General features: G+C 43.8%; 2 protein-coding genes across 4 annotated transcripts in view; one reads left to right on the top strand and one right to left on the bottom strand.

The window, feature by feature from the left end:
- Nucleotides 1–9,878, bottom strand: part of gpr179 (G protein-coupled receptor 179) — a 16,614-nt gene extending 6,736 nt beyond the window's left edge. The window contains exons 1-6 of the mRNA XM_017477460.2: nucleotides 8,974–9,878; nucleotides 8,371–8,479; nucleotides 5,153–5,249; nucleotides 4,809–5,020; nucleotides 3,837–3,905; nucleotides 1,745–1,854 (exon numbers count right to left, since the gene is read on the bottom strand). Coding sequence (XP_017332949.2) covers nucleotides 1,745–1,854; nucleotides 3,837–3,905; nucleotides 4,809–5,020; nucleotides 5,153–5,249; nucleotides 8,371–8,479; nucleotides 8,974–9,878 — 1,502 coding nt within the window. The remainder of the gene's footprint in view (nucleotides 1–1,744; nucleotides 1,855–3,836; nucleotides 3,906–4,808; nucleotides 5,021–5,152; nucleotides 5,250–8,370; nucleotides 8,480–8,973) is intronic.
- Nucleotides 9,879–13,183: 3,305 nt separating this feature from the next.
- The window catches only part of socs7 (suppressor of cytokine signaling 7), an 85,323-nt gene continuing 77,818 nt past the window's right edge, over nucleotides 13,184–20,688 (top strand). For 2 of the 3 annotated variants that reach the window (XR_008397094.1, XM_017477649.3), the window contains exons 1-4: nucleotides 13,184–15,050; nucleotides 16,247–16,311; nucleotides 17,234–17,338; nucleotides 20,552–20,683. Coding sequence is in view for 2 of the 3 variants with exons in the window: in XM_017477649.3 (XP_017333138.1) it covers nucleotides 13,606–15,050; nucleotides 16,247–16,311; nucleotides 17,234–17,338; nucleotides 20,552–20,683 (1,747 nt within the window). In the remaining variant the exon portion in view is untranslated. The remainder of the gene's footprint in view (nucleotides 15,051–16,246; nucleotides 16,312–17,233; nucleotides 17,339–20,551; nucleotides 20,684–20,688) is intronic. The other variant, XM_017477650.3, reaches the window with a different exon arrangement.

Here is a 20,688-nt window from a genome sequence, read left to right as displayed (position 1 = left end):
ACTTGTGTCCAGATGTTGTATAGGATGCACTAGGGTTTATGGACTTGTGTCCAGATGTTGTATAGGATGCACTAGGGTTTATGGACTTGTGTCCAGATGTTGTATAGGATGCACTAGGGTTTATGGACTTGTGTCCAGATGTTGTATAGGATGCACTAGGGTTTATGGACTTGTGTCCAGATGTTGTATAGGATGCACTAGGGTTTATGGACTTGTGTCCAGATGTTGTATAGGATGCACTAGGGTTTATGGACTTGTGTCCAGATGTTGTATAGGATGCACTAGGGTTTATGGACTTGTGTCCAGATGTTGTATAGGATGCACTAGGGTTTATGGACTTGTGTCCAGATGTTGTATAGGATGCACTAGGGTTTATGGACTTGTGTCCAGATGTTGTATAGGATGCACTAGGGTTTATGGACTTGTGTCCAGATGTTGTATAGGATGCACTAGGGTTTATGGACTTGTGTCCAGATGTTGTATAGGATGCACTAGGGTTTATGGACTTGTGTCCAGATGTTGTATAGGATGCACTAGGGTTTATGGACTTGTGTCCAGATGTTGTATAGGATGCACTAGGGTTTATGGACTTGTGTCCAGATGTTGTATAGGATGCACTAGGGTTTATGGACTTGTGTCCAGATGTTGTATAGGATGCAATAGGGTTTAGGTCAGGTCTATGGGAACTCTTATTTCAAAAGGTGGCTGGTCTGCTTTGCTACATTATCCTGCAGAAAAATCCACTTCTGCTGTTTGAGTAATTTCTTCACCGAGTTCCGCAAGTTTACATCCAAAATGCTTTTGTACACTTGATGCCATCAAAGACAACAAGCTCACCAACACCATTGTAGGAAAAACAGCTTTAGCCACTTCTGTGCTTTACAGTACCCTTACTGCAGTTTGATTTGAATTCTTCTCCTCACTTTCTCCAAACAAACATTCTAGGATCCCACCAATCCAACTTAAATTTGGATTCGTCTGAAAATAAGACGGTCCTCCAGAAGCTGCTGTCTTTCTTTGCATGTTCTTTTGCTAATTTCAGCCTTGGTATCCTATTCTTGAGACTGATAAATGGTTTCCAGCTCATTACTGGTCATTCATATTGATGTCTGGAACAATCCTTGCTGCTGTTTATTGCCTGTTTTTCTTGAGATTAATCACAAATATCCTGCCCAGTTACTTTCAGTTTCACACAGGCTTCCATAGCAGAGTAACCACATGGTGTAGTTCATCCCTTTAACTATGGATTAACAGTGACAACAAGAATAACTTTACGTGACCAATTTTTTCTTTGTCTAATAATTTATACCATTATATCTATTATTTTGGGAATATTTTTAAACATGACCATCTATTTTTGGGAAATGCTTTGCTTGAAGAGTGCGCTTGTGGTATCTTTCTTTAAAATAAATGCCACTTGGTTTGACATGTTGCTTTCTAATGCAGTGAAATGCATACATTTGTAAGTGTGGCTTAAGTGTCCAAATACTGTTTTGTTGCCACTGTAGAGTGAACAGTGTATTTTCCTCGATAATGCTTCTGAAATGATATTAAACGTCCTGCCAGATCTGTTACAGTGTGTATTTATGACAGAGTTCTCAGCATAAAAATCTTTGAAATGGATTTTCCATATCAGAAACAGCCAGACCAGGCTCATTCAATAACCTGGTGGACATCTTCCCCTACTCTACCCTGCTATTGTTCAGCCGGATGGAATGGTGATTATCAGGTTAGCCATACAGACCTGTACATTTTCAATGACACCGTGCCGTAAACAACGGAAAAGCCAAGCAGACGGACCCAACGGAGCAGGATGCAGCGAAACGTGCTGGGTTTGAAAAATATTATCAAGACCTATAAACAGAGATGTAGATACAGTGTTTACTAAGAACATCTCCTTATAACTGGGATCATTCAAACTGCTTTTCTAGACACAAAGCAAGAAAGAGAATTAAAGTCTAATACCAGTAGAAAGGTGTGGTTCTGAAGAGAAAGAGTAGAAAGATGGGGTTCTGAAGAGAAAGAGTAGAAAGACGGGGTTCTGAAGAGAAAGAGTAGAAAGACGGGGTTCTGAAGAGAAAGAGTAGAAAGATGGGGTTCTGAAGAGAAAGAGTAGAAAGATGGGGTTCTGAAGAGAGAGTAGAAAGACGGGGTTCTGAAGAGAGAGTAGAAAGACGGGGTTCTGAAGAGAGAGTAGAAAGACGGGGTTCTGAAGAGAGAGTAGAAAGACGTGGTTCTGAAGAGAAAGAGCAGAAAGACGCGGTTCTGAAGAGAAAGAGTAGAAAGACGGGGTTCCGAAGAGAAAGAGTAGAAAGAGGGGGTTCTGAAGAGAAAGAGTAGAAAGACGGGGTTCTAAAGAGAAAGAGTAGAAAGACGGGGTTCCGAAGAGAAAGAGTAGAAAGAGGGGGTTCCGAAGAGAAAGAGCAGAAAGACGCGGTTCCGAAGAGAAAGAGCAGAAAGACGCGGTTCTAAAGAGAGAGCAGAAAGACGCGGTTCTGAAGAGAAAGAGTAGAAAGAGGGGGTTCTGAAGAGAAAGAGTAGAAAGACGGGGTTCTAAAGAGAAAGAGTAGAAAGAGGGGGTTCCGAAGAGAAAGAGCAGAAAGACGCGGTTCCGAAGAGAGAGAGCAGAAAGACGCGGTTCCGAAGAGAGAGAGCAGAAAGACGCGGTTCCGAAGAGAGAGAGCAGAAAGACGCGGTTCCGAAGAGAGAGAGCAGAAAGACGCGGTTCCGAAGAGAGAGAGCAGAAAGACGCGGTTCCGAAGAGAGAGAGCAGAAAGACGCGGTTCCGAAGAGAGAGAGCAGAAAGACGCGGTTCCGAAGAGAGAGAGCAGAAAGACGCGGTTCCGAAGAGAGAGAGCAGAAAGACGCGGTTCCGAAGAGAGAGAGCAGAAAGACGCGGTTCCGAAGAGAGAGAGCAGAAAGACGCGGTTCCGAAGAGAGAGAGCAGAAAGACGCGGTTCCGAAGAGAGAGAGCAGAAAGACGCGGTTCCGAAGAGAGAGAGCAGAAAGACGCGGTTCCGAAGAGAGAGAGCAGAAAGACGCGGTTCCGAAGAGAGAGAGCAGAAAGACGCGGTTCCGAAGAGAGAGAGCAGAAAGACGCGGTTCCGAAGAGAGAGAGCAGAAAGACGCGGTTCCGAAGAGAGAGAGCAGAAAGACGCGGTTCCGAAGAGAGAGAGCAGAAAGACGCGGTTCCGAAGAGAGAGAGCAGAAAGACGCGGTTCCGAAGAGAGAGAGCAGAAAGACGCGGTTCCGAAGAGAGAGAGCAGAAAGACGCGGTTCCGAAGAGAGAGAGCAGAAAGACGCGGTTCCGAAGAGAGAGAGCAGAAAGACGCGGTTCCGAAGAGAGAGAGCAGAAAGACGCGGTTCCGAAGAGAGAGAGCAGAAAGACGCGGTTCCGAAGAGAGAGAGCAGAAAGACGCGGTTCCGAAGAGAGAGAGCAGAAAGACGGGGTTCCGAAGAGAGAGAGTAGAAAGACGGGGTTCCGAAGAGAAAGAGTAGAAAGACGGGGTTCTATTGTTTGCACATGAATTATCCTGTTATTTTTACACAAATATAAAAAGACATTTTGTAATATTTCTTATCCATTCTTTCTTATCAATAAAGCGATAAATTTAGAATGAAAGTGATTTAGAATGTGAATAAACACAATGCACAATTACAGCAAACTGAGCTGATGGAATAGCATCATTATCTTTAATGCAAGGAGACATGTTGAGTAACGTTCACTAACGCCATTCGTTTCTCACTGATTATGAATCTGCAGATGATGCTCCATTATGCATGTTATAAACACATCATTCTATCTTCTGACAGGAAGGATTCATCAGCACACTCACAGGAAAGTAAAGGAGCAGAGACCCGAAGAGGATAATCTCGAGCAACAGGAGACCAGATGCTCGAATCGGCTGCCGTTTGAAAGGAGAGATGAGAGGCGGATGAGAAACAGGACAGAGGAAAGCATGAAGAACTTTTATACATTATATATTATGCGTAAATCAACATAAAAGCCTGAGAGATGTCTATCACGGAAAGCAAAACTTCTGCCTGATAAAAAAAAACATTAGAATGCATCAAATTTGTAGTGGCTGAATATAAATATAGAAAAAGTCTTGTATATACACTGTATGACCAAAAGTATGTGGACACCTGACCGTCACACCTACTACACGAGGGCCTTGAGGCTTGTCTAGACGGTATGTATGCTGTAGAATTCCCGTTTTCTTTTATTGGAACTAAGACGTCCAAATATGTTCCAGCGTGATAACGCTCCTTTATACAAAGCAAGCTCCATGAAGACAAGGTTGGAGTGGAAGAACTCCTGCACAGAACCCTGACCTCAACCCCATTGCTTTGGGATGAACTGGAACTCCATCTGCAACCCAGGTCTCCTCACGCAACATCAGTGCCTGACCTCACTAACGCGTCCGTGGCCGAATGAGCACAGATCCCCACAGCCACGCTCTAAAATCTAGTAGAAAGCCTTTCCAGAAGAGTTGAGGTTATTATAACAGCAAAGAAGGACTATATATAGGAACGGGATGTCCAAAACGCAAATGAACATACTAGAACATTCTTGGACTCCTTAGTGCTACGGCTCACAAAGACATCCTATACAACTGTGTGCTTCCAGCTGTGTGGAAGCAGTTTGAGGAAGAACTATCTATGGGTGTGATGGTCAGGTGTCCACATACTTTTGGCCATACCGTGTTATAAGAGTTTAAATGAAAAAAAAATTATATATATTTAAAGTACATTTCTTGCTTTTATGCGGTTTAGGAATGAGAGACAGATCACTTCTGATTACTCACCCTTGAACTCCGGCATTGGTACACTCTCAGCATGCTGATGAGCACAAGTGCCATGAAGAAGCAATGCACAGTTAGGAGCACTGCTCTCAGGTGCCAGTCCTCCTGAACCCAACATGGGGAGCCATTCTGACAATGCTTACAGCCCGGATAACAGGGCACACACACGGGAATCGTAGGGTAACACCCCTGGGTACTACTGGAACCATCATCCACTGTTTCACCAACAGAGGATCACAGAGTAAGACCAGACTGAGAACTAGCAACAGAACATTTGGCTATTTTTATTCCTGTTTAAAAAAATCGTTCGACATTTGCTCGTGTATAGTTTGGACAAAAGGCCATACACTGGTCCTCTGTGACGTCTGGCAGGCTGTAGTATCCCTCTTTACATCGGCAACAGTACTGGCCAAGACGAAACCCCTGCCTAGGAATCGGCTCACACTAGGTAGAGGAGAAGCAAGAGAGACCGCGAGATGGTGAGACCGCAACCTGGTTGCATAAGTGTGCACACTCCTAAACTAATACTTAGTTGGAGCACATTTAGATCTTATCACAGCATTCAATCTTTTTGGGTAAGAGTCGATCAGTCTGGCATCATCTCGACTTAGCAATATGCCATGGCAACACTTTGCCGTTCTTGCTTGCAAGAGCATTCGAACGTTTTAGCTGAAGCCTTAAGGTTTTGCACCAAATTTGACTGGTACCTCAAGCTAAAGGTTATTCCCTCCACCCTGATTAAAGCCCCAGTTCCAGCTGTAGGGAGAAAAAAAACCTTCCAGTACCCCACTTACATCCGTGTGCACACTCTTTTATAACTGGGAATGTAGCAGTGTTCAGAATCAACCAATCACATTCAAACTGATATTAAATACTAATTAGTGTGCACTTGCCATCAATTAAAGTGATCGATTAACCCCCAAAATGAAGTACAACTGCTCCTATAGGATTTTCCTGACATCTTCTTGGTAACATCCGATTAGAAAAGCCATGGACCGTAAAGAGTTTACAAAGCAGGTACGGGATCTTCACTGTTGAAAATGATCAATCAGATGAGGCATTGGACATACCGTGGAACACTGTGAAGATTTTCCGGTAAGTACTGGTTGCTCCCTACGTGTGACGACAATCTCCTGAATTCTTCATATCTCTGGGCTATGGGGTAGGGTGGCGAGACGGAAGACGTTTTTAACCAAAATATATATAAAAGATCCATCCAATCTCCCCAGACCATGTGGAATAATGCGTTACGGTTTAATGAGACCAAAGTTGAACTTTTTGGCCATAATACCACAAGATATGTTTGGCACAAAGAACACCATCCTCACGGTGAAGCATGGTGGTGGCAGTACCATAATTTGGGGCTGTTTTTCTTCAGCTGGAGCTTCAATCGGGATGGAAGGAATAACGAATAGTTCCAAATACCAGTCCATTTTAGCACAAAACCTTAAGGCTTCTGCTAAAACACTTAAGATGGAAAGGAACTTCAGATTTCAGCACGACAACGACCCAAATCAAACCTCCAGATCAACAGTAGAATGGTTTCACCAAAACAAGATCAAGGTTTTGGAATTTCCCAGCGAGAGTCCAGAGCTAAATATAATCAACAGTCTGTGGGGTGACCTGAAGACGGCTGTGCACAGGAGACGCCGGCCAGTCCGACAGAGTTAGCTATATTTTACCATTCATCCTTGCAAATGCACGCTAAGTCAAAATGATGCCAAATTGATTGACTCTCACCCCAAAAGATCGAATGCTGTGATAAAATCTAAAGGTGCTATTAATCTATTAAACTATTCATGTAAGGGTGTGCACACTTATGCAACCAGATTATTGTACGTTTTTTTTTATTATTATTCTTTCCCCCTAAAATAACTCGAATAGTTTTTCACTTTAACGAATGGGTTAAAATTTCACAGTAAAGGTAGAAAAGCTTCCGACGTGATTTATCTTGGTTTCATTATTTCACATCACAAAAACCTGCCGTGTTTAACAGGGGTGTGTAGACTTTTTATACATCCACTGTGCATTCCTTATCTAAACAGTTTTCTCCCTTTTCACTCTTTTCACAGTGTCAGTTCAGGAAGGTCACCGTGTGTGGAATTTTCCCATGTAACCACATATTTATTTCCTACTCAAGACGTATATGTGTCCTGTTTTTAATAGAGAAAATGGAGTGACAAACTGCTGATGAGTGCAGTTAGTAAGTGTGTGTGCGTGTGTATGAGAGAGAGAGAGAGAGAGAGAATGAATGTGCTCTGTTGTAATTACTCTCTCAGACTATCGTCAGTGTTGAAAGGCCTTCATATCAGAAAAGCTGTGTTAATCTAAATGGATAGCTAATGTCTATTTTAAAGGCTTTATTATTATTATTATTATTATTATTATTATTATTATTTCCAGGAAGCTCTAATCCCCATCCCACATACAATTTGTCTTCCATAAAACTCTGTGATTATTATTTACAGGTTATTTTACAACGTCGTTGTTGATAACGCCATTTTCTTCATAAAGGAGACTGGCGATAAGAGGTTATTAAAAAGCTTATGGAATCTTTGGCATAGAGAAATATCTCGTATATCATAATACCCTTACACTAGCTTGTGCTCGTAAACTTAATGGAACTTTTTTTTTTTTAAACTGAATGTGAGAATATCAGAATCTCATCCGAATGATCCTTTTTTTTGTCTGAAACTGGCCAAGAATGAACTGAGCAGTCAGTAATCTCATTATATTTTACCTAAATGACAGTAATGGAAAATAGTTATAATCATGGTTTCATTTCAAATTCAGTGTGTCGGAGTACCAAACTAAAGCAACATTGCGCAGTGTGTCTTTTCCCCCCAGGAATCCCAGTGTTTATCCTACTAGGACATCCAAAATATGTATGAAACTACTTCTTTTTATCCTGTTCCTCCAAAGTGGAGAGGTGTGTTGTGGAAAAGGACATTGACGTCACTGGATTTATGCTGGTTTAATCCCCCAGATTATCCCCGTACCACCCAGCACAAAGCTCTTTAAATAGGAGGCCTGAGTGAGACAGAGACAGATGGAGAGAGCTCGAGAGAGAAAGAGGAAAAGGTGTCATAGAGGAAAATGCTATAGCGAGAAATAAATAAATAAATAAATAAATAAATATATGACAATGACTGGCCCACTTGAAATTTGCATTATTATGGTGAACTAAAACTACAACCAAAAGCTAAGCTACTAAACTATTAGAAAATAATGCAATAATAATAATAATAATAATAATAATAATTAAAAAAAACACCCCGAAATAACTGTAATACCTGGAATCAATTAAAATGTTCAAACCTTTGAAAATTCTGAATAGCATGAAAAGAGAATATTTGTATTTTTACAAGTTGTGATCAATAAAATAACAAATAAGAGGTAAATACTCAAGCCAATATAGAAACAATGCTCTCTAGGCACTATATTTCTGCACGTTAATTAAATCGCAGTGTCCTACACTTGTGTGCCCCTTCTCTACGCCACCGGGCCTACTTCAATTGACTATATAAGTGTTAATTGCATGGATTGGTGATTGGAGAGAATTTACCTCCATGCTGGTACGGTTACACTGATGTGTGTCAGCAAACCAGAAATCCCCAGTGGCACACTGGTTTACATCAAAATCCTGGATATTCACATCTAAACGGATCACACCTCTACCAACAGAACCAAAGACATAGAAAGACAGGTGGTTATTGTGAGGCTATGGCTTTAATTGATAGTTGTGTTGTGAAGATGTAATATGGAACTGAAGGAAAGGAAGGAAAATAAGATAAAGGAAGGAATAATAATTAAGAGTTAATTGAGTTAGTCGGTTAATTAAAGAGTTAGAATTTGAGAGATGAAAGGCGTGGTACGATTTAGTCATGGAGATGTGTTTTGATCATAGATAGTTTTTTTTTAAATGCAAGAGTTCTTCAGCACCGGTGATCCGTTTACTTTTGGAAAACATATTAGAACCAACACCATACAAAAGGGTTCGATGGTCCTATTTACAGATAACTTGTCTTAGCAGTCTAAAGAACTTCTACTTGCAACTCTTTCTGAGGAAACACTGCTATGTAGGGTTCTACATAAAAGCTTTAAGGGGTCCCACAAAAGACAGACAAGCAAAGAACGGTTAAGTGTAGGAGACAGAACCTTGACTGACCTAAACTCAGGACTGAGGTCTGGCTTCAGCCCATAAAAAGGCATAGAAAGTGAAAGTAGCCACCCAGGCAGGAAACGACCGTCTTTACACTCCAAGAATGGGGTCTCACCCCACTGCAGTCCACTGCTATTGGTTACATAGATGCCCCCGTATGTCCACTTGGGTGTGTCCAGGGTGCTGAGGTCATTGAGCAGGACCTGTTTAGACAGGCTAGGAAAAGATGGGCTGTTGGACTTCAGTAAGGTGAACCAGCTCTGATCAAGGCCATGGGGCAGTAAGTCAGGTTTTTCCCAGGCCAAAGTGAGGTCCTGTAAGTAGATGTCCTGAGATGAGTCCTTGGAGGCCCAGAGTACCAACTGTGGTTGAGGTGCTGTAGGATCAGCATCAAAGCTTAGCAGAGCATGTCTCACCAGGCTAGGTCTTTCACCAACAAGCATGGACCGGATCAGCGCGTGGTACCACTCTATATCCTCCCTTACACTGGTCTCCCTCAGTTCACTTGCCTGAAAGATAAGGTTGAGGAAGTTCACAGTGTTGGTCAAGGACACTGTAGACTTGTAGAGGAGGGCCTTGATGTCCTGTGGGATAGCACCATTCTGATCAGTCAACTGGAAAGAATTGCGGCAGCTTGAAGAACTCAGGAGAGAGGCGTCACCGGTATAGAGGTAATTTTCAGGCACAGACCAGACTTGCTCTTGCTCTTTTACTGCTACTTGAGGCTGTGTGCTCACACTGGGAGGCTGCATGCTGCCAGCAAGCTCATCTTCCACTGCATAGCTTGTGTTGGAGGCTGATGGGGTGGCTTCCTGGATGGAAGAAGTCGTGGAGTCAGAATTGCGTCCGAGCTGGGCCGAGACCAGGGAAGATAGGAGGAGCAGGATCGGCAGTTTGTCTGCGAAGCTCATCTTCATATAGCTCAACATCTCTCTGCTGCACTCACTGCAGTTTTTCTTGAAAAAAGGGGGAAAATTACTTTGGAAACCTGCCTAGCTGGTGCTGATCTGGAGTTGCTCAACCATCTCTGGTCTCCTGGTCTCTACTCGCAGGCATACAGGTGGAAAAGCTGTAGCAGTTGTAGTTGGTATTGGAGACTCGGGACTCACAGAGATTCTGGATAAAGCCAGCAGAATCAAAGAAGCTGCAGCATCTGCTGCTCCAGTAATGGTACGGCAGAGAGGACCATAAAGTCCCCTGTCTCCCAAACCTGTTTTTCAGTTGTATTCAATACTCATTTGATCTGCAACTCCTCCGCAATGCCGCTGCCTCTCGTTCACGCTGTCTATCACTCACATCTCTCCCTAGTAGTGGGGGTGATGAGACAGATACATCTGTTAATATTAGAGTCGAAGTATGTGTGTGAGTGTACAAGTGCATAGGCGGGTAATCCTGATTATTATGGCATGGGGCAGAATCTCACCGTGCTCTGGATTAACTCCCCCACTCTCTACAGATTGAGTGGTATTTTATGGTGGTCAGTGTGTTTGTTTGATACCAAGTTCTAATTATTTCTGTAAATAAAAAAAAAATAAAAAGGGCTGCACATCTAGAGGAAAATACTGCCACATTTGTAACACTTGATTGTTTTGTTTTTTTGTTTCTATGAAAATGAGCAATTTGAACCAAGAAATAGTCTTGCTGTGTATCGATGTCTATACGTGAAAATGTATAAACACTGTTTGTTTTTCTTCCCCTCCAGAGGGAACTTTTGGATGACAGCAACATCATCTGGTCCTCCAGGATATTACAGGAGGCAAAGAACTTAAAGCCAGATGCGAAGGCATCAAAGCTGACTAATGATACATTTACAGTTTTCAAACGTGAACGACAACGATCATCAACAACCTCTTCTGAAACACTTTAACTGTCGCTGTGTGGCACAGAGTTCCAGACAAGTATGTCAACATCTCCCATTTATAGTGCTGTTTACTAAAATGAATGTTTGTGTGAATTCCGATATATTGGGACAGTTTTGGAATTGCCACATTGTCTAAGATTTCTTGCCATATATATATATATATATATATATATATATATATATATATATATATATATATAAATATAAAAAAACCACCCCAGCACATGATACGGTTCTGAAATCGTCAAGGTGTTGATCGGCAACATGTGAAGTAAAAATGTTCATGCTGTATTCTAAAGAAGAATGGCTTACCCTTTTGCCAAGACTGAAACCCATTTTAATCACACATTTGGCAGTCTGGTGCAAAATATTTGAGGATTTAGGATGAGCCTTTAATTTTATCCTCGGTGACACCTTAAAAAACGTTATTTATTTGTATTATACGTCTTCATGTCATCAGTAAATGAAATAAAATAAAAAATAATAAAAACAGGACTTCAAAATGTCTTCTCCAAATTCATCGTCATAATATTCTAATATCGTATTAACACGAGGCACACGGTGGCTTAGCGGTTAGCACGTTCGCCTCACACCTACAGGGTTTCCCGCCGTGGCCCTGTGTGTGTGGAGTTTGCATGTTCTCCCCGTGCTGCGGGGGTTTCCTCCGGGTACTCCGGTTTCCTCCGTCAGTCCAAAGACATGCATGGTAGGCTGATTGGCGTGTCCATAACTGTATGAATGTGTACGTGATTGTGCGCTGCGATGAATTGGCACCCCGCCTCGTGCCCTATGCTTCCTGGGATAGGCTCCAGGTTCCCCGCGACCCTGAAGAATAAGCGATATAGAAGATGGATGGATGGATGTATTAATCTTCCCTTTAAGGGGACATGTGGGCTTATTGGCATGTCCATAGTGTAAGAATGTGTACGTGATTGTGCGCTGTGATGAATTGGCACCCTGTCCGGGGTGTACCCCCTCTCTGGGATAGGCTCCAGGTTCCCCCTGACCCTGAAGGATAAGCAAATGGATGATGGATGGATGTATTAACACAAAATATCACAACACATTGGTTGCAAAATTCAATATGAACAGATTAGGTAAGAAATTACAGTAGAAAAACACAACTAACGTAAATTACATTAACATTTTAGAAATTAGGCACATTCTTGCAGTAACAATGTAACAAAGGGTTAAAAAAAATTTTTTTGGCATCAATCTCTAAAATGACATCAACACAGTACACTAAGGTAAACTGTGTAAAGTGATGTTCTATATTCCCCACGCTACTGTATTCCCCTGCTTATTAAGATGTTTCATAAAACACCATTTAATGCACATAAAATCTTACAAATGCATCATCTAAGCACAGTTGTGAGGTGTTTCATGCATCCATTCATGGGTCCAATATCCATCCATCCATCTTCTATACCGTGTATCCTTTTCAGGGTCACGGGGGAACCTGGAGCCTATCCCAGGGAGCATCGGGCACAAGGCGGGGTACACCCTGGACACAATCACATACACATTCACACACCCATTCATACACTACGGACACTTTAGACTCGCCAATCAGCCTACCATGCATGTCTTTGGACTGGGGGAGGAAACCGGAGTACCCGGAGGAAACCCCCGCAGCACGGGGAGAACATGCAAACTCCGTACACACAGGGCCACGGTGGGAATCGAACCCCCGACCCTGGAGGTGTGAGGCGAACGTGCTAACAAAATGGGTCCAATATATCTATCATCCACTCTCCATATCTCTCTCCGCATTGAGGTCCCCACACTGTCCCAATTAACCTGAACCATGTCTGGTAGCCTACATCTTGAAAAGTATTCAATCATAAACACATGAACATGCTTTGAACTAATTTCACATGCAAAAAAATAAATAAATAAACCACACACACACACACACACACACACACTAAATTAGGGCAAATTTCCTGTTTACCACATGCTATTTCTATCAAGCAGTTCCCCTGCAAGAGCTTAGTAACATTTAGACTTCATCAATTCAGAGAAGTCCTGATTAATCAACATTAATCAGGTCTCTCCATGACAAACACAAACGCTCTTTATTTTAATTTTTTTTTTTAATGAAATGTGACACACTCTACACAGCCGTAAATAACAACCTAACAACAACACATCTTATTTTTTAAAAACAAAAAAAAAAAAAAAAAAAAAACATGAAAGCTCTCCGAGTCTCCAACCCAAATCGCTCAGCCGCGCATATATAGTGCACTAGGTTGTAGAAGGCACTATTTCATAGCTGATGAAGTGCACGTAGCCTATATAGATAGAAAGCATGCAGCCATTTGGGACTGAGCCGTAACCCGGAGTTAAGTAGAAGCGCGTCGGCGCTGATAAGCTCGCGCTATCGAACGTGCGGAAGTGGGTGAGCGGGCGCGAGCGCGAGCGCGTGCGCGCGGGTGGGGCCGGACAGACGGTAACGTGACCAAGACGCGCACGCATTCCGTTAAATGAAGCGTTATACATGACCCTGCAAGAACCCGTTGTCGTTCTGGACTCCCAGACGCGCGTTTTTCTGCGTGAATATCCGGGCTGTCGGTAACAGCGTACTAACAGGGATGTTGAAGCTACGGAGGAAATAATAAATCATAATAATATATTTTAATTCTGGGGCTGAGCGGGTGAAGCACAGCGAGCGGAACTGGCTTCCATTATCACTACAGGCAACGATAACGATCTCGACACTGGGGCGATGTGAAACGCCGATATTGCTCGTTCGTTCCGCGCACAGAGGAATAAGAATGAACGCCGGGCATGATATGTCTCCTGATTTTGTGTTGATGCGCCTGGTCTCTGCGGCCGAGGAGGACCGCTTGGACGATGAGAACAGCAGTCTGTCGTCGGGCACTGGACTGGTGGCTGGATTCGGGCAGGACGTCTTGAGCCACGGAAACGTTAAGGGTAAACTGGACTGCGCGCAGAATCACCTCTCAGCGGGGAACAAAGCTCCGCAGTCTGGCGGAAGTCAGGCACCTGACGCCGGCGGCATGCCGCGCAGAGCCGCTCTGCCTGTCCCCCCTCCTCCGCTTCACTCCGCGGAGGCCCGAGCGTACGATCTCGGCCACAGAGGCGGAATCGGGCCTCAGCTGTTGGTGTTCCGAAACGTCTCGAGAGACCCTGATGGATTATCTGAAGACAGTGCGGATGCTAGGCATGCTTCGAGGGCTTTCGACGAGCAGACGACACACACTTCCGAGTCGAGCGCCTGCACAAATAACAATACGCTCAGCGCTGTAGATGCTCAGCATCAGTACCATCCTCCATGGGCGCTGCATCCTCAGCTGAAGCTGAACACAGCGGATACGGACAGAGCCGAACTGTGCCACCGGCATCGCATAATCACGGAGAAACGCGACTGGACGCAGATTGTTGATAAATCCAACCCGACTGAAGTGCCGGACCCTAATTGGAGCATGAGAGCGCGGGGAGAGCTCCGGCTCTCTGACAGGCCTGCTCTGGAGCTCGCAAGACAGTTTGGGGAGCTGGGAGTCGCCCCGGTGCCCGACTTTTTGCTCAAGGACGGGGATCTACAACACTGCTCGTGCTCCACGACGACCGGAATCAGACAAGGCGAAGATCCAACCGAGACCAGCGATGCTCTGCTTGTACTGGAGGGACTCGGCTCGGAGGAGGTCAACGGCCTGGGCATGAAGAACAATCCCGAGTCCCAAGACGGTGCACAGGTGAAGACCCAGCTCACGCTCAAATGCTTCCCTTCAGTACTCTCGGGCCAGGCGGTCGGGGTCACCGGTGGTCTCTGCTTACCGGCATGTCGCGACTCGCAGCTCTGCTGTTTGTTCCGAGGCTCTCTAACCATAAAGGCTCAAGGCAGCACACCTGACAGAGACTCATCACAGTTCCCGACATCCCCATCATCAGTAGAGTCCGCCGTGCAAGTGCGTCCTGACAGCGCCAGCTCCAGCCTCTTCTCGAGCCCCAGCGTGCAGGCGGAGAGAAGCGCGGGTGCGACCCGGGCCGCATGTGGGAGCGAGAAGGCGCTGAAAGTGCCAGGGAAGACCAGAAAGGGCTCTCTTAAAAATCGTCTGAGCAAACTTTTCAGAACTAAAAGCTGTAGCGGCTCGAATAGTCTTCTGGATAAGAGGCCGTCGGTGACGTTCTCCATCTCTTCAGCCGGCAGTTTGGTGGACATGTCAGGCGCGAGCGCCGTGGAGCACGACGCGGCCAGGTAGCACAAAGTGTGAATGTTCTGTTTTTTAATTATTCTGTCATAAATGTATACTATGTTCACTTTTTCCCTTTTGGGCTTGTTGATTTATTCTCTTCCGATCAAGAGATTGATCGATACCGCTTTTTTATTTATTTTTTAATTAATTATTTATTTTTTTAATAAACAACACAGTTTTTTAAAAGGTGATGGGCTCTGGAACTGTACCCTGACTCTTCAGTTGTCCCTCTGGGGAACCCTTAAAGGTTCAAATATCAGTGGCGTTTAATCTTATCCAGAAAAGGGCCGTGTGAGTGCAGCTTTTCATTCCGATCAAGCAGGAGCAAGGAATGAATACCTGCACTCACACCGGCCTTTTCCAGATGATTGGACACCCCTGTTCTATGTCGAACTTTACAACAGGAACGTTCAAAGTAGAACCCGTTTACGGAGCTAAGAACCCTTAATTATACAACAGACCCTTAAAGAAGGCTTTTATTTTAAGATGTTCCTGTCATTCTTCAAAAGATACTCCCTCAAGTGATTTGATGATGGATGTGGGGAGCACTGCATGGGTTCAAAATCTCCCACAGATAGGGTTGAGATCTTCTCAGTAGCGTATGATTTGCATCATCAGACCGTCTTGTCCTGTGGATGTGGACATTGTCATCCTGCATGACACCACTCCAATCAGGGTAGAACTGTTTCCTCATAGGATAACGGTGGCTAGTACGTTCACCTGGTTAGCGGTTAGCACGTTCGCCTCACACCTACAGGGTCGGGGGTCCGAGTCCCGCCTCTGCGCTGTGTGTGCGGAGTTTGAATGTTCTCCCCATGCTGCGGGGGTACTCCGGTTTCCTCCCCTGGACCAAAGACATGCACGGTAGGCTGATTGGCGTGTCCAAAGTGTCCGTAGTGTATGAATGGGTGTGTGAGTGTGTATGTGATTGTGCCCTGTGATGGATTGGCACCCCATCTAGGTTGTACCCCGCCTCGTGCCCTATGCTTCCTGGGATCGGCTCCAGGTTCCCCGTGACCCTGAGAGGATAAGCGGTACAGAAGATAGATGGATGGATGGATGTGTTAATCTTCCCTTTAAGTGGACAAGTGGGCCCAAACCATGGCAGTTTTTCCTTTAATTTTGTATTTGTATCCTACTATGTCCTATTATTTCATGTTTACCATGCAATAACTCTTCACGTCGTGTCTTTCACTAGCCAACCTGGATTAACAAGGGCCCAAAGTGCCTCCTCTGGTACTGCTTTCACTCCTGTCTTCACTGGTAAGGAGCTAAGAACACGAACAACCATGAAAAGCTTCAATCTGACTTATTATAGACTAAGAAACTTTCAATATAGGTAAATGATTAGGTAATATACGTAAACTCTGACTACGTTTACACGGACAGCGGTAATCTAATTATTGACCTTATTCTGAATAAGACAATATTCTGATTAAAGTGTTTACATGAGTCGCTTTTAGAATATTCCTCTCATGTTCCTGTTTTACGTGTTATAGAACATAGACGGATTACCGTCACACGTCATCACGTCCCCGCGCCACGCCGTCCGACGTTCCCTTCAAAATTTCACGTATCGACATACAGTTGGTCTTCGTTATGGCACCGTATACAGTTTTGGGTGTTTTTAATTATTTGTCGTGCTGTACGTGCAAACAGACGACTGCTTGAAGCCGTGGGCTGCGTCCCAAACCGCGTACTTGCCTACTGTATAGTAGCCGGCATGCATGTATTTAGTAAGTAAAATACATGGTTTCGGACGCAGCCGTTCTCTCTTGTTTTGAGCGCTGCCGTGTGTGATCGTGTCCTGTCGCACAATGCGGTGAAAACTCCCACACGACGTTAACAGTGTGATTAAGGTGTGTACGTGTCTGTAACGCGACTAAAACAGGAAAACTCCACACGTCTTAATACGATCTGTGTTTACTTCGAGTATGACTTTAATCGGATTAAGGTCATCGATAATCTCTGTTTACGTGCTAGTTTCTTAATCAGAGTATCGTCTTAATCGGGTTCATATCGGATTATCGTTGTCCGTGTAAACGCACTGATTGTTTTCTACCATCAACACCCTGACCAGGATAAAGTAGTTACTGAATATGAATGAACAAGCTTGTGCGTTAATGAGTCCGAGTAATAACGGTAATGCATCCGGTCTTTAGCCTCTATTGTGTCCTGGTTGCAGGAGAGACAGTGTCGCTGGTGGATGTGGACATCTCACGGAGAGGGAGAAACTCTCCTCATCCCCCAACCCCTCCTCCACCTCCACGCAGAAGTCTCAGCCTGCTAGGTACACACACACACACACACACACACACACACACACACACACACACACACATACACACTCACACAACAAATCTCATCATCTCATTCCTATTCTGGCCTCCATGTGTTTCTCTCTCTCTCTCTCTCTCTCTCTCTCTCTCTCTCTCTCTCTCTCTCTCTGAGCTTATTTTATATCTTTGATACTGTCTGACATTTTGGTCGACATTCTCAGCATGTTTGTCTCACCTCCATCTCTCCAGGAATCTCTTCGAATATTCGTTTTCTTCTGTCCTGTTTTCCTCTGCCTCATGTTATCTCAGATTCCTAACTGTTATGTCTGTCTGATGTCCTATCGTATCAACGCTAGGGGTGTAGACGACGGATAAATAACGTAACATGTTTCAAACCCGTTTTTCGCAGGTCGACAATATCGCGATTATGTCGATAACGTTGTCATCGTGATCGAAAGGGCAGCGTGTTCTTACTGACGTCATCGTTTAGTTGATTCCACTTCACACTCACGTGGTCTTTCCTGTCTCCGTAGTTCGGAAGACACGCTCTGCGCCGGCCGTCTCATCAGCGCTTCCGTTCGTGTGTCTGAATGCACACATCCGCATATGTTTTCTCACGTCTGCAGCCGTATACGCGTTTTCCGTTCCGAATCGCATCGCGCTGCAGACGTCTGTAATCTGTGGTCTGTCAGTCCTATCGTGCATGCCGTGAGGGCATGACAGACTGTGGATGACTTCTCGTGTCATCTAATTGAAGGATTCTGTGGTTTACATGCTGTGAACAAAACATGTCACAACGACGTAATTGCCTTTGCGCGAGCGGATCGTTTTCTAAACATCGTAGATTGGAAAAAATGTTTTTCTTCATTAAACTTATAACTTTAGTACTTTCACGCACTGGAGTTATATCTCTATTTCACAAATATTCTCTTCTGAATACAGTACACTTGAAGACAGTGATTCCCGCCCCACAACCAATCCTGGGCTTGGAATGCACTGCCGTGTACATTTTACATTTTAGAGTTTTTTTTTTTTTTTTTTTTTTTCTCTCTCTCTCTCTCTTTAATGCACTAAATTAAAATGTGAAGTACAGGGCAGTTGTGCTCCAGGACCAGGACTTGAGAAACAGTGTGTACCTTTACATGCAGCCTAATAATTCATTGACTAATCTGGCACAATCCGATTTAAAAACAGCAACGTATTATTATTATTATTATTATTATTATTATTATTATTATTATTATTATTATTGCACCTCGATCGGAAAAGAGTAGACAGATTGAGGTGGATCGGAATGAAATTGCTGTCCGATTGAACAAGATGGGTTAATGTCCGTTTAATAATTCATTAACTGGAAGTTACAGATCTGAATCTGTTTCACATAATTGAGTGAGGTTAGATCGGCATCACGAGGCATTATAGATTGAGGCAGATTTAGATCGAGTTCAGCATTTATTATTCGCCTGAACTTCAGCAACGATTAAAAAAATAAATAACTTGCACGGTTAAAAATAGGAGTAAAAACTCTGACTATAATTCTCGTGTTATTCCCCAACAATAGCTGTTAATGCTTATTAACAACAGTAAGAATATAAGTAAAGGAAGTCTACCAATGGATAATGTGCACATTTGATGTTATTTTCAGCAACCAAAGACCCAAACCCCACAATTTAAACCCTGTACTTAATCAGAAGTACTTCTACATTTATATTTACTCATGATTCAGTGCGACGGATAATTAAGCTGAGCACATTCAGGTCGTGGCTCTCGTTTAAGTGCTCAGGAGTGGCAGCACAGCCGTGTAGGAATTGAAACTGGCAACCTATCATCACTAGTCCAGAGCCTTAACCTCTGATCTATCACGGCCATCCGAACTCGTCACCAGCGAGGATGATTGGAGAAGTTCCTTTGGTCGCTGCATCACATCACTATCTTCATCTTAAAGCACACGTGTCAAACTCCAATTCTGCCTATCTAATCTAAGGCTATTAAAGAATTAACGTATCATTTATTGATTAACGCAATTAACCTAGACTCTGAAAGTGGATTAGTACATCAACAAAAAAAAAGAACAAGGTTTGATGGAAGTTATTCACCTGGATGAACTATTAGGCCAAGATGGTTAACTGTGTATATATATATATATATATATATATATATATATTATATTATATTATATTATATTATATTATATTGGGGTTCAAGAATCCACTACTGAAATGCGACCAAAAATTCTTGATTTTGCTGCACACGTGATGATTGCGACCAAAAACGCTTGATTTTGTTGCGGCTTTGTTCAAAATTTGATTTATTTATTTTTTTTGGTTGTCGTTGAAGAAAACTACTCGAACTGGCAAAATCGCAATCGTACGAAATCGTCCTGCGCGGTCTTTCGCAGTGATGTTTGTTAGTAAATGAGACCTTTCAGCTGTACGCGTGCTCGCCGCACGTGAATCGAAGAGGGCTTTGGCTGAACGCCCGTCGTGACGACGTCACGTGACGCGTCTCGGCCCGAACCTGTGGAAAACCTGCTGTAATTTCGGAACACTGTTAAGCTTCCGCGAATATCGCATGGCTTGCTCGATTTTGCGTTCATTTCCGTGATCGTTTTTTTTGCGTTCAAATCCCGCTTGTCCCCTTTTTGCCTTAATGAGCGTGCACTCGAGCTGGCACCGACTCCACAAGTTCGGGCAAATCCGTATAATCAATTTTTGATCAAATCCATTGGCGTGTCATCTGAACAAATTCTCCTCAATCGAAGAGAGGCATGAGGTTTAGGGAAATGTTTTCCAAATAAATATAAAAAAAACAACATCATAATGTTACGAAAGAGATTAAGAACTCACGTGGACTTCATGCTTTATGACATACATGTCCTTGTCTTTGCGCTCCACCACCTTGTTTTCCGACATATTTTCTCTCTGGTGATCCGTTTGGCGTCAGTTACTGAATCGCACTAAAGTCCCTCATCCGATGTGTTTTCTGAAACATTTTAGACACAGGTCTGACTTGCAGCCAATGCAGGCATTGGTTTTAACGAGCGATTCAGCCCTGTGAGATGCGAGCCCAGAACATGGGTTGTGTATGGGTCTGGTGTGAACTGTAGACCGGGTGAGAACGTTGAGTAGTAGTGTACTACTGTGTCTGACTTACGGGTCTTGAGATCGACACCTGTGTTTCAAATGCCTCCTTCTGGTTTCTGAATACTTGCTACTCTGTTCCAGACGATATAGGTGGGCCACAACCGGGGCCTTTCCTAGTGAATGTCATGGGGGCGTCCTTGCAGTCTCTACCCCTGCCTCTTCCTCCTCCTCCCCCCCTCCATGCCACCATCCAGCATAGCCTCAGCCTCAATGGTAAG

The sequence above is a fragment of the Ictalurus punctatus genome, chromosome 10, assembly GCF_001660625.3.
Source record: "Ictalurus punctatus breed USDA103 chromosome 10, Coco_2.0, whole genome shotgun sequence".
In the NCBI taxonomy this organism is placed as follows: Eukaryota; Metazoa; Chordata; class Actinopteri; order Siluriformes; family Ictaluridae; genus Ictalurus; species Ictalurus punctatus.
This window is presented reverse-complemented; position numbering and strand designations above follow the sequence as displayed.